At 51.6% G+C, this 12,932-nt stretch overlaps 1 protein-coding gene across 1 annotated transcript; it reads right to left on the bottom strand.

Moving 5' to 3' along the window:
• Positions 1-4,379: 4,379 nt before the first annotated feature.
• KCNA2 (potassium voltage-gated channel subfamily A member 2) lies at positions 4,380-9,476 on the bottom strand. The gene is made up of 3 exons (XM_081487036.1): positions 9,366-9,476; positions 7,550-7,888; positions 4,380-7,095 (listed from the first exon to the last, which is right to left on the bottom strand). The coding sequence occupies exon 3, from the start codon at positions 6,930-6,932 to the stop codon at positions 5,433-5,435; it is 1,500 nt and encodes a 499-aa protein (XP_081343162.1). The 5' UTR covers positions 6,933-7,095; positions 7,550-7,888; positions 9,366-9,476; the 3' UTR covers positions 4,380-5,432.
• Between the last annotated feature and the right edge of the window lie 3,456 nt (positions 9,477-12,932).

Raw genomic sequence — 12,932 nt, 5'->3', positions numbered from 1 at the left:
AGTGTGTAACCAAGGAGCACCCTGGACAGTATAGCCAATGTGGACCAGTCCTCTCAGACCAGACAGCCGTCACAAGGATGGAGGCTGTTATGGCAACGGGCTCCAGCAGAACCAGAGCTGGAGCAGGGCTCACCATCCCCACTCCTCAGGAAACAATTCAAAGCAATGTGCTCCTCCTGCCTGCCATGGGGGTCTGTACCACTCTCATATACAATTTGCAAACCATCCTATGGTTTCCTTTGGAGAAAGTCAGTCTCTGCCTCTCTTTTCCACTATGGTGGGCAGCAGTGAAGCCCCAGCCTGCCTGCGTCTCTTTTCCACTACCGTGGGCAGCAGTGAAGCCCCAGCCTGCCCTCTATCAAGAGGCTACTGACATTTGATGGCTGACCACAAGTGAGGAAGTTGGCCGAAGACCTCAGTACAGTGGAGTGAGAGATCCAGGGAGAGCAGACAGGACAAGCTAGTCTTGCAGCCTTCCCCACATGGGGCGGCCACATGAGCACCCAGGCTGGAGGCTCAGGCCAAAAAATCTGTCCTGGGAGCCATTTCCACATCAGGTCAATGAAGTCTAGGGGCATTCTTCTTGGGGCCCCCTTTCAAGGCTAACCTCCTGGTTTCATGCCTACTCCATCCTTGGAGGCCCAGCTGAGAGGGACAGAGGAAGCAAAGAGGAAGAGTATGTCAAACACCACAGAAGCTTCAGGAAACACAGAGTCTTCATTATGACCTTAACTAAATTTCAGCTCCTAAAAAGTTGACTCTGAAATCTGACTAGCTCAGTTACCCTTTCTTTCTGACACCCTCTCCACCCAACCTGGACCTCTTTCTCTTTAGACTCCTGAGAACTCCAACTTCCTTGAAAGTTTGAGCCAAGGAGGCACCTGCTGAAGCTAAAGGGAAAATGGGTATTTTGACTTGAAAACACTTGAAAGGCCCAGCATGTTGCACTAAGTGTGCAAATATGGATCACATGCCTATCCCCTGCTGCTTCCTTCCTGGAGACGGGGAGCTATGACCGTGTTTAGGAGGGCAGGTGGGACACAGCCTGGATGGCAGCAGGAGCAGAGGCCGTGAGGATCTGATTTCAATCGGATGCCTCACTTCGACTCCCCAACCTCCATCTAAGGTGAGGCCTTTGCCAAAACACACCTAGCTCTCAGCTAGTCCTACTAGTGGGAAGAGTCAACTCTGTGGGTAACCCCCAAACAGCACATAATCTTACAAAGCATTTAAATCTGGCCTTAGGATATAGGATATGAAACAGGCCTTCTAAAAAAGACTTGTTTGCTTGTGTAACATTAGGTTTACCTCCTTAACCAAGTTTTACATAAGCTGAATTGGTGTGTGTTTCCTCAAGGTACAGCCATCAGATGGAAGACAGGTGCCCAGGTGGAGCTGGGGCAAGGGGAAAAGCCTGCCTGGGATGGCACTCTCATGGGGGGACTCAGGAGTTGACCCCACTGGGCTTACACCCAAGAGCAAGTGAGATGCCACAAGCAAGTAAAGGTGACTCGTTTTAAGAGATAAAAGTCTATATAGAGTCTTGACTCTCTGACTAAGCCCCTGACCAAGCCACTGGCGATGGAGGAGCAGTAAGATCTGTGGGCTGAAACAATGTTGGGGGCATCCCCACTCTCATTCTGGGCCCAGGCCCCTGCAGATTTTTGAGCCAACACTGCTTTCAAGAGCATGGGGATGAACCCAGAGATCCCAGGGGTTGGGAGCGGGGGAGCCTGGCTATTGCACTGTTTGTGTGGATTTGCTTTGAAAGAAAGGGCATGGCCAGAAGGTGTACCCATTAATGGGCTGTCAGTTGTCCCAGGTCCTTCCACACTTGGCACCCGGGTTTCTGGTGGGAGGAAGGTGAATAGGTAGAAACCCAATGAGATTCCTAGTCTCAACCAGAGATCTGCTTGACCATGGTGGCCCATCTTTTTGCTTTAAGCCTCGAGGTTATTTTTCTGAAATCTGGGAGTAAGAGGGAAAGAGACTAGTGGAAGAGATTTCTTGAAGGATACTGAGGGGGAGAGATGCAGACTAGGGAAACGTGATTAAATCTGATCTTTTGTTTATGCCTATTTATAGATATGGGGGCAGAGGAATGGATCTCAGTATATTTGAGGTGTGTGTTTGTGTGTAATTTCTTGGGTATGTATGCTGTATTTTGTGTGCCTAATACAAATAGATGTATTGGGTGTATAAACTGAGTTTGTGTGTATTTTGCGTGCAAACAATAGTAAATTATCTTGGGTGTGTTCCACATGTATACCCATGTGTTCATGTTGTTTTGTGTATTTTGCATCTGAGTTGTGTCTTTGTACATGGTGTATGCAGGTATTTGTGTAGACTCTGTTTGACCATGTCATTTTGTATGGTCTGCATCCGAGTTGCAGGTTGTGTATTTTACATGGTGTTTGTAGGTCTTTCGTGTATGTTCCATGTGTATGTTCCATGTCTGGGCTGAGTGCATATTTTGGATACAGATAGAAGTGTATATCTTTTGAGTACACCCTTTTCACTAATTTAGTCTTTGTGTATTTTGCATGTGTGGTGAGTATTTTCTATTTGTGTATGGCAACAATGTAGATCTCTTTTGTGGTGGGTGTGTATGTCTGTGCGCCGGTGTGGGTAAACTTTTTATAGTCCCAGGTCAAGGGCACTGGGATAAAGTATCTACCACCCGACCTAGGCATTAGGTATAGGTTATTTTACTGTTTATCTTTTCAGGGTCTGGGTCCCTCCAGCCCACGCCTTGGAAATACAGCACCATCTCCCATGAAGGAGAGGAAGAGAAGCACGGAGGCTTTGTGCCGGGCCTGGGATGCCCTGTAGACCCCTGGGGATGTGGGTGACCAGGAACTAGCGAGCACCCTGGGCTGGTGCCCCACCCCCCCAAGGTAACTATAGATGCTAAAGAGCCAACAGTGAGGCCAGGGCTGGAGTGACGACTGGCAGCCTGACCACACAGCTAGCTGTGTTTGGGAAATTTAAGCAATGATGTTGAAAGGCAAAGAAGCCTAGTTTGTGAGGCAAAAGCTTCCCCATCTGCACCCATTCTAGGGTCAGCCAGAACTCTACCTTTAGGTGGTGTGGCCTTCACTCTCAGCCTGCTCTAGGGGTGGGGAATGATTCTTTACCCAGCCTTTGGTTGCTTAAGCAGCCCTGGTTGCCAGTTTAATGGGGAAGAGAGCTTGAGCCTGGTGATCAAAATGATGCCTGTGGATCAACTAGGGACTCCATCTCTTGGTCCTGAACTTCAGAAATTTCCACATAGAGGAGGTTCCCTTTTAGCCTAGACCTGTGGAATTGGGGGCCCAGGATCCCTCCTCCTCCGTGTCCTTGGTTTCAAAGCAGGTGATCCATTCTGGCTCTTTAGGGAAAGGTTCATGGAAGTGACTGATGCAGAGCCAGATGACCATGTCATTTTGCGTATTTTGCATCTGAGTTGTGGGTTATGTCTTTGACATGGTGTTTGTAGTTCTCGTGTATACGTTCTCTATTAGTTAAATACATTCTACGTCTCAAATGAAAACCAGATAGGGCAGGGACAATGAGAATGGAGATGATGAAGGTGGTGGGCTATAGAGGGGCTGCCTGGGATGGGTCTGGCCCAGGACAGCTGGAGCTGTGAGGGCCCTGGGGCCCTTGTGCACTCGGTAAGACAAGCTTCAGCTGTGGGAAACTGAAGCTGCAGCACATGAAGGGCAGAAAGACAATTCAAACATCTAAGAATCCATGAAGACTGGAGTGTCAAAGGCAATGGCAGCAAACCCAGGCCCAGTGGGGTGACCAACGAGACAAATTAACCCATTAGGTCTCTGAGACAACCAACCCACCAAGCAGTGGATTTGCTCTTGAACCTGAACTCCAGAGAATGACTATATATATATGTGTGTGTGTGTGTGTATGTGCGCATATATACATATACACATGTATGTATGTATATATATGTATATATAAATATATATATATGTGTGTATATACACTCTAGTGCACATAGTCAAACACATGCATATATTGCCCTGTGTCAAAAATATTGCATAAGCTTATACAAGGTTCAAATGCAATTTTTTCTATAGCTAGCTCAGGAGAGGAACTCATGGAAGAGACACTGGATACACAGGTATATACACTGGATCCACAGATCTGCCAGTGCTCAGGACAACGTGCCCCAGTCAGCTATACAGTCTTGCCCATGACTAGGTTCGTTCCTAAGGTGCAGTCATGTGAGGTGTTAGACCCTGCTTTCCCTGCTCATTCTCCTGGCTTTGCAGAGGTCTGTGCCCCCACTTGGAAGAACAGGGATGGGGTGGGCTAGAGGGCCAGAAGTTTTGGTTCCCCACTCCAAACAGTCTATTTTTTTTCTCTTGATTGAGGGCTTTTTGTTTTCTGATGGGAAAGGAAAAATAAAACCCTAGTTCGATGCCATTCTTAGGCTAGTAATACTCTAAATATGAATACTGTGTAGGCTACTAAGAAAATAGGTTATCTCCTGTGTTTTAAATATTGAGATTCATGCAACAAACACCCATGCAGCTCTATCGCATCACTGGTAGATTTCACTGCAGTGTCAGTGTAGCTGGGCCACAGCATTAGAAAGCAGATGCCTGCAAACTCCAGTGTAACGAAGAAATCAGACATGTTTTTGTGACCCTGAAGCCTGCAAAAATGGTGAAATCTGAAGCTGAGAGGTCCCTTGGTTTGTTAGCTTCTCCCTGTAGGGCGAAGGGAGCAAATGTGAAACTTGACAACTCACATTTGGTCATCCTAACTGTCCCTCCCCTGGGGTTCCCTCACTTTGACACTGCAGAGAAAAAAACCAAATGCAGCATTTTCCGTTATGAAACACAAGCCTCCGGAGCATCTACTTGGCAACTGCAATTCACAAACCCCCAGCCTGTGACACAGAAAGTAATTCCAACACACAGCACTGTGTGTTCTTTTCAATGCAAAAATGGGAATGACCTTTTGAATAATTACCAGAACTTTAAGGCTAAGCCACCATGGTTTTTCTCTGTGAAGGGGGAGGTAGGCTCAAGTGGGGTGGGGGGGTGGGGGGGGTGAGGGTGGTAGTGGTGGGGAGTTGCATCTCTGAGATGCTGTGTGCATTTCATTAGGAAGAAAAGGTGACACTGATGTGATGGGTTCTGTATGTGCTATGAGGTGGCCTCAATGTGTCCTTCTGAAATCCTGGCTTCCACAGGTGACTCCTATCTTTGGAAACCCCTAAGCCAGTGATGAGGATTTGCATGAAAGCCATGGATAGATATTCTGTGTTCTAAATCAAAAATCAAAATCAAAAGTCACTTGCACGACTATTGCTTTCCATGCAGAACCAGATACACACTGTAGAACACACTGACTACAATGCAGGCTATTATGCAATATCTGCATTAGTTCCATTGAGCTGTGAGTACGTTAATAGGGTTCAGTCAGACATCTGTTAACATTTTGGTAATATTCACATAGTTTGTATTAGCCAGAGTGCAGTTGGCTGTTTTCAAGTTTTCCTCTCTAAAGTCCTCATTACTGTTGTTTACCCCCTCCTGGATCTCCATGTAATCAGACTTACTAATGGTAGAGGCACTTCTACTTTTCTTTAGGTCTGGGGAGGATGGGATCTTTGGACAGCTTGTCACTTGCAAGTACTGGGCCTGCTCCTCTCCCTCTGTCTCCCGGTGGTAGAAGTAGTTGAAATTGGACACAATGACAGGAACCGGTAAGGCAATGGTTAAAACACCTGCAATTGCACACAGGGAACCCACGATCTTTCCCCCAATGGTAGTTGGAACCATGTCTCCATAGCCTACAGTTGTCATGGAGACGACTGCCCACCAGAAGGCATCTGGGATGCTCGGGAACTGGGACTCCCTCTCATCGGCCTCTGCGAAATAGACAGCACTAGAGAAAAGGATGACCCCGATGAAGAGGAAGAATATTAGGAGGCCCAATTCTCTCATGCTGGCTTTGAGGGTCTGACCTAGAATCTGGAGACCTTTGGAGTGTCTGGACAACTTGAAAATCCTAAAGACTCTTACCAACCGGATGACTCGAAGAATGGCCAGTGACATGGCCTGCTGACCCTGCTGAGCATCCTCTGGCTTCTCAGCCAGTTCTGTTCCTAGGGTGATGAAGTAGGGGATGATGGCCACAATGTCAATGATGTTCATGATGTTGGTGAAGAAGCCGGCTTTACTGGGACAGGCAAAGAACCTCACCAAGAACTCAAAGGAGAACCAGATGATGCAGAGGGTCTCTACGATGAAGAAAGGGTCGGTGAAGGAAGCGGACTGCTGGTACCCGATGGTGCTATTGGAGTAGGTATGGAAGGTCACTCCACTGCCATGCATGTCTTCATTCTCATCCCGGAATATGGGCAACGTCTCCAGGCAGAAGCTGACGATTGAGATCAAGATCACCATGACAGACACAATAGCTATAATCCTGGCAGGCCCTGAGCTCTCTGGGTATTCAAAGAGAAGCCATACCTGTCTCTGAAATTCATTTTCAGGCAGAGGACGCTCTTCCTCTTTGATGTAGCCTTCATCTTCCCGAAACATCTCCATTGCTTCTTCTCCCAGCTCATAAAACCGAATTTCTTCAGAGAATATATCTAAGGGCACATTCACGGGTCGCCTTAACCGGCCCCCAGACTGGTAGTAGTACAAAATGGCATCAAAGCTTGGGCGGTTCCGATCAAAAAAGTACTCGTTCCGGAGGGGATCAAAGTATCTCATCCGTTTCTTTGGGTCCCCTAAGAGGGTCTCTGGAAACTGGGCTAAGGTCTTTAGCTGGGTCTCAAACCGCAGCCCCGAGATGTTGATCACCACCCTCTCACAGCATTCGTGGTCTGCTTCTGGGTCATAGGTATCCTGCGGGTGCCCAGGGAGGGCAGCAGCCTCATCCACTGGGTCTCCGGTGGCCACTGTCATAATTGGAATCAGGAAGGGCACCTCTCGCTGCGCCTTCTAGCTGCCTGGTGGCTGGGAGCTGGGGATGGTGCTTATGGCCCCAGGAAACACAGCGGCATCAGCCTTGGTTCCAGCGGGAGAGCCCCCAGGGCTCCCTGAGAGCTGGAGAGAGAGCCTCCCTTGGCTGAAAGACAGAGGCGGTTAAGAACATAAGACCACTTAGCACTGGCAGCCTGACCTGGGGTGCTGTTTTTTTTTTTTTTCCTCTCTTCTCTCAGCCAAGAAGCTCAAAAACATCATCACCACCACAAATACCACAAAAAAGTAAGATTTATGTTTACCTGGGCTGGGGATCAGAGGGGAGCAGGTGGTAGTCTCTCAAGAAAGCTCTGGAATGCCCTGAGCTGGGGCTGGTGGCTGACATAGGTCCCTCTGCACTGCGCAGGCTTCATGGAGCACAGCCCCATATAAGAGGTTGGAAGGGAGCGCTCTCCCTTCCAAGGCACTAAACTAATGCCTTGCAGATCCCTGCACCCTGAGAGATATTTGCAGTGACAAATCTTGGGCCTGGGTCTCCCTCATTGCCCCCACCACAGTGACTCTACTCACGGCTGTTATTAAACAATAGATTGATTTACCTGGCAAGGCAGGAATCTGCAGCTCTCTTCCTTGCAGAGCTGATCCGATGCTTCAGGAATCCTAGATATACAAACGGGCAGCCCGACTCCCCATCACATCTTCTCACTTGAGCTAGAAATAATGGTGAGTCATTCTGGGCAGGAGGGCAGGCTCCAGGGTCTGGAGGTGAGCTCTAGGGCTGGGCTGGGCTGGAGGGGCAGTGGGATGCCTGGTTAGGGGCACATAGGACTTGAGGACAGCTAAGCTGGGATCTGCAGCCTTTGAAAGGAAGGAGGTAAGATGCAATGCTCAGCAAAAGCCGGAGTCCTCCTGGCTGTCCTCAGGAGGTGTGACGTTGCCTGGAAAAAACAGCAGCAAGGTGGAATCAGAGTTTTTGGGCAGCAATTGCCAAGATTCAGGAGAGCTCTGGCAGCTTCTCTTCCATGCCCATTTTCCATTCTGGTGTCATACCTGAGAACTATCCCTCAGCCTCCTATAGTCTCTTCTGGGCAGGCTTCCACCCATTGGAAGCGTTTTCTCCCAGGAAACAAGCCTTTAGACTTGGCTGGGCCTGTCTCCTCCAGGGGCCTCCCCTGGCTCAGCCAGGTTCCCCATTGGTCCTCTGCAGCCATCAGGAGGGACTCTGGGCAAAGCCCTCCCATCCAGAGGTCAGGACACAGCATCTCCCAAGGGGAGAGCTTCCTACACTGCAGCCCCACTCCCAGCTCTGACCTCTGCAGAGTCCTGGAGGAAGAACCGCTCCTCCCCAGCCTTGCTCCCCCCAACACACACTCCTCCAGAGCTCATCTAGGGAGACTTCTCACACAGAAAGGTCGATCTCCAAAAGCTGGTTTCCTTGGTCCCAGGACTTCCTCTCCCTCAGGGATCCCTACACTGCAGGCCTCCCTCCGGCAGGGTGGCATTCGAACCGGGCAGCGCTCGACCACCGATTTCTCCCCAAGAGAAAACCCCTCACGTCTCCTGGGCAGTGAGTGCAGAACCAAGTCTCAGTCAGCCTGGCTGCAAGGCGGCTTGGCAGCAGCTAGAGGGGGAGCCTGGAGGAAGCCAGCTTCCGGGCTGGCCCCCTGCCGGCCCAATCCCGCCGGCCCCAGGGCGGGGAGGGGTCCGGGCCCTCTCCCCATCGCTCCGGTCTACGGCCGGGATTCCGCCCCGCGCGCTCCGCGCTCGGCTCCGCGCGGGTGGACCTGACCCACCAGCTGGCTGCTGCAGCCAGCTCCACCTTAACCCCCTCCTGCCCGGTCCGGAGACGGGCTCTAGCGATGGGGCCCGAGCGCAGCCCAGCTCTTTTGCCCCTAGGGTCCGAGGGACCGCCGAGGCTCCATCTCCCTCCGGAAAACACTGAAACCTAAACTCTGCGGGTGGGGAGTAGGATGCTGCCCCAGATCTTGGCTTTCCCCTAAGAGCGGGGGCTCCCCGGCAGCCCACGGCCCCAGGGAAGCGGAAAAGCCCTTCTCTGCCGCAAAGCTGTTTTCGTTCCGAGCCGGAGAGGGGAATCCAGCCGGGCCGTCCCAAGTGATTCGGGTCCTACCAACCAGCGCTATTTACCAGACATGGTTATGTCAGCTGCGCTTCCCATCACCCGCCAGCTCCTCTCTGCGCCCTCCGCCCCGCGCGCCCGGCACTGCCCGGAGGGTCCCCGAGCCCTTTCCCTGTTCTCTCCTTCAGCTGGGCGCCAGCACCGCATCGCCCGCCTCGGCTCGGTCCGGCCCAGGCTCGCCCACCCCGGACTGAGCCCGAGCCCGCCGCGCTGCAGGCTGTGCCGCCCGGTACGGGGGGCAGCAGCACGCGCAGCCGAGCGCCCCGACACCCATTTACCCTTCCTGATGGGCACTCGGAGCCTCCATGTTTCTGGATGACCGCAGGAGGCGGCGTGCGGGCGGCCAGCCGGAGCCGGCTCTGCAGTCCCGCGGGCGGCGCGTACAGAGCACCCGGCCGCCGCCCGCAGCCGCACCGCGCCGCACCGCGCCACGCAGCGCCGCACCTGGCCGCCGGCGGACTCGAATTAAAGGGGCCGGCGGGGGCCCGAGGCAGCGAGGTGCCGCCAGCCGGCTGTCCGCTCAGTGAGGCCCCCGGGCCTGGGCCCCTTCCCCGCGAGGAAAGCACCCCGTCCTTTGGCAGAGCTCAGCTTACTAACCAGAACCTCGCGGAGGGCTGAGCTGGGTGCTGCGGCCGGCGGGGGAACCGGGAACCACAGTTGAGGAGCGGTCATGAGAGACTCTCGCCAACGATAAGTAAGCCAAGGAGGAAACAATCAATAGCAGCTATCCCAGGCCCTAGAAGGGATCCAGCCGCGTGGGAGACGTGTTGCTATTATTATATGATGCTGCCAGACAGAACCTGCAGACCCTCTCCTTGCCCTCTCATGCCGGCTTGCCTCTTCCTGCAGCTATGCCTCTCCACCTCCCGCTTACCCAGCCAAAGCGCTGGCTTCTCAGAGGGGAATACAGCAGGTGTGGGCCTCAGTGTGGCACAAACTCGGTGTTGTGTTCGCCTCCACAGGGAGGAGCCGCAGGAACCCGGCAGAACTGCAGCGCCGGCCCTCTGGACTCTCTTCCCCAGAGGAGCAGGGGCAGGAAAGGCTGGGGGTGGGGACGTTTGTGGGGGGCGGGGGGGAGGCGTGCAGCTGCCCTAGGCAAGCGCCAGTTTAGTTCAGTCACTCAGTCCGAGTCTGTGTGACCCTATGGACTGCAGCACACCAGGCAAGCGCCAGGTTCCTATAAAATGAGCCCCTCACAGATCTTAGGAAGCCAGCTGGCCTACGGGGCTCTGAAATTGGGGATGCAGCTTATGGTACCCCGGGGTGGGTGGTGGAGGATGCTCTTTACTTTTATAAGAGTATGTGGGAAGCCCAGGCTGCCCTCTGCTCAGATGGTGGGCCTGAGAGGGTCAATGGTGCTCTTGGAAGGCCCATGACAGCCCCAAGCCCCTGCCAGTTCTTGTCTCCTGTCGGAATTATGGTTCCAAACAGCAGTTCCTTGAGCCCAGATCTGAAGCAGACATGGAATCTTGCGTGCAGAGGGCCTCTAGTCCCAGGGAGGCTGCTGCTGATCCCTCCTTGCTCAGCGAATCCTCTTGAGGCCTATAGTTTCAGATAGAAGCTCCGAGAGACCACAGGGTCCAGGTTTGTGGGATTCCAGTGTTTCATTAAGGTGCATTTATGCCTGCTCAGTAGTATCAGACTCTGCAACCCCATGGACTGTAGCCCACCAGGCTCCTCAACCCAGGGATCGAACCCATGTTTCTTAGTCTCCTGAGTTGGCAAATGGATTTAAGACTGGGGCCTACCTAGAGCTGCAGGGGGTAGTCTGGGTGGGCAGTGACCTCAGTGAACTCTGGGGACAACAGATGACTATCAGGTAGGACTGGTTTGCTTTAAGGCTCCATAGAAGCTGTCCTGGCAGTGTCCTAGCCTGTGTGGCCTGGGTGTTTCAGAACCAGCCAGGCTGGGACTTACATCCTGGCAAGTTCATTCACATCTTTGGACCTCAGTTTCCTCATCTGGAAAATGAAGATTCTTCACAAACTGTTGTGATGGTTCAATTGTTTATGTAAAGAGTTTAGGCCCTGGGCAGACATGCCACAAATGACAGTCTCTCCACTCTGCTTCCCTAGGAAACTCCTGTCCTAACTCCCAGCTTGAGAGCTTTTGGCTCTTTCTCCAAAAAATGCTCAATCACCATGTTCTCTCTGCTTCCCAGTTTGCCCCACCCCTCTCTTTCCCTGAGGTCTCAGTCATTCCTGCCTCCTTCACCAAATTGTCCTCCAGAATCTTGCTTCACACTCCTTCTGGAAGCTTCCCCTGACCAGTCCCACAGGACTCTGTTCCTCCTTCTTGCCACGTTGCATATTTATGTCAATTAATGCACAACAGTCTTATCCATTTGATCAAGTCTATATATTTTCTTTGCCCTCCTTTGTTGAAATGAAAGCCATGGACAGAGAAAAACTCTCAAGGGAGAATTAATAATCGTATTCATTGGTGACTTATGCTTAACATGTGCCAGACACTGTGCCAGGCATCTCTAGACCAGTGGGACATATAATCCTTACAGCTCTAAGAGGTGATTTCTACATAAGAACCATCTCTTGGGCTTCCCTGGTGGCTCAGACAATAAGGAATCTGCCTGCAATGAAGGAGATCTGGGTTTGATCCCAGAGTGGGGAAGATCCCCTGGAGAAGGGAATGGTAATGCACTCCATTATTCTTGCCTGGAGAATTCCATGGACAGAGGAGCCTGGTGGGCTACAGTCCATGGGGTCGCAAAGGGTTGGACACGACTGAGTGACGGACATACACACAATCTCAGGGGAAAGGTAACAGGCAGAGAGATGAAGCAACCTGCCCAAGGCCACTGAGTGGTAGCTCTGGGACTTGAATCAGGTCTTAACACATACCTGTAAGCCCCCACACTCACTGCTCAAGTAGAATGAGCAGCCCTTAAATTTCATTCCTCTCTTTGGGATATTCCTCTGACCCTCCTTCCATCTGATTCAACTCAGGGGTATGTCATCCTTGTTGTTGTTTAGTTGCTCAGTCATGTCCAGTTCTTTGCGACCCCATGGACTGTAGTAGCATGCCAGGCTCCTCTGTCCATGGGATTCTCCGGGCAAGATACTGGAGTAGATAGCTGTTTCCTTCTCCAGGGGATCATCTCCACCCAGGGACTGAACCTGACTCTCCTGCAATGCAGGCGGAGTATCACTGCACCACCTGGGAAGCCCAATGTCGCCCCACCTCTTCTCGTTAAAGCCTGATCTAAATGTGAACAATAACCAAAAAGAAATTAACTAAAGAAGGAAAGAAAGAAAAAAGAAAGAAAGATAACAGAATTCTTACCCCTGACACTTGCTTGCTAGTTGTATGAGCTTGAGCAAGTTATGTCAACCCTCTGAGCTTCAGCTTCCTCATCTGTCGGTAAAATAGCAAAAGACTTCATGGGGGTGGTAAGGATTAAATGAATTAAGCCAACTAGCTTAACCTAGGTGTTTAATCTTTTTAGCTTGAGGTCACAGTTTTCTATTTTGGTCACAAAAGATCAGCCAAAGTGCCCTTTGATGCCTTCCCTGGAGTGAGTCAAACCCCAAAGACCACTCTTTTCTCCTTCAGTCTGGTTTCCTTCTTGGAGGCCAGGCCCTGCTTTCAGCAGAGGGAAAGACTGATGAATGGCCATCACAAGAAAGGAGTCTGTTGGTTCCTACCCTCCAAGACTACAGCCATTGAAAGGAGTTTATGACAGTGTGTCCATGCCCACACTGACCCCCACACCCACCCAGGCACCACAGGGACAGGAGGGAGGGTCTTAGGTCTTTCCACCACAACTGATGAACATAGGAATATGGGGGGAGGGGAATTATTGCTGGAGGACCATCTCTCCCTTCTTG

This window comes from Giraffa tippelskirchi, chromosome 5, assembly GCF_054371585.1.
Source record: "Giraffa tippelskirchi isolate mGirTip1 chromosome 5, T2T-mGirTip1v1.2.pri, whole genome shotgun sequence".
Taxonomy (NCBI): Eukaryota; Metazoa; Chordata; class Mammalia; order Artiodactyla; family Giraffidae; genus Giraffa; species Giraffa tippelskirchi.
Note: the sequence above shows the minus strand (reverse complement) of the source record. Positions and strands in the feature narration are given on the sequence as shown.

What these genes read in the sequence shown, in the direction of transcription:
- KCNA2 (XM_081487036.1), bottom strand. Translation starts at nt 6,932, where the DNA reads ATGACAGTGGCCACCGGAGACCCAGTGGATGAGGCTGCTGCCCTCCCT.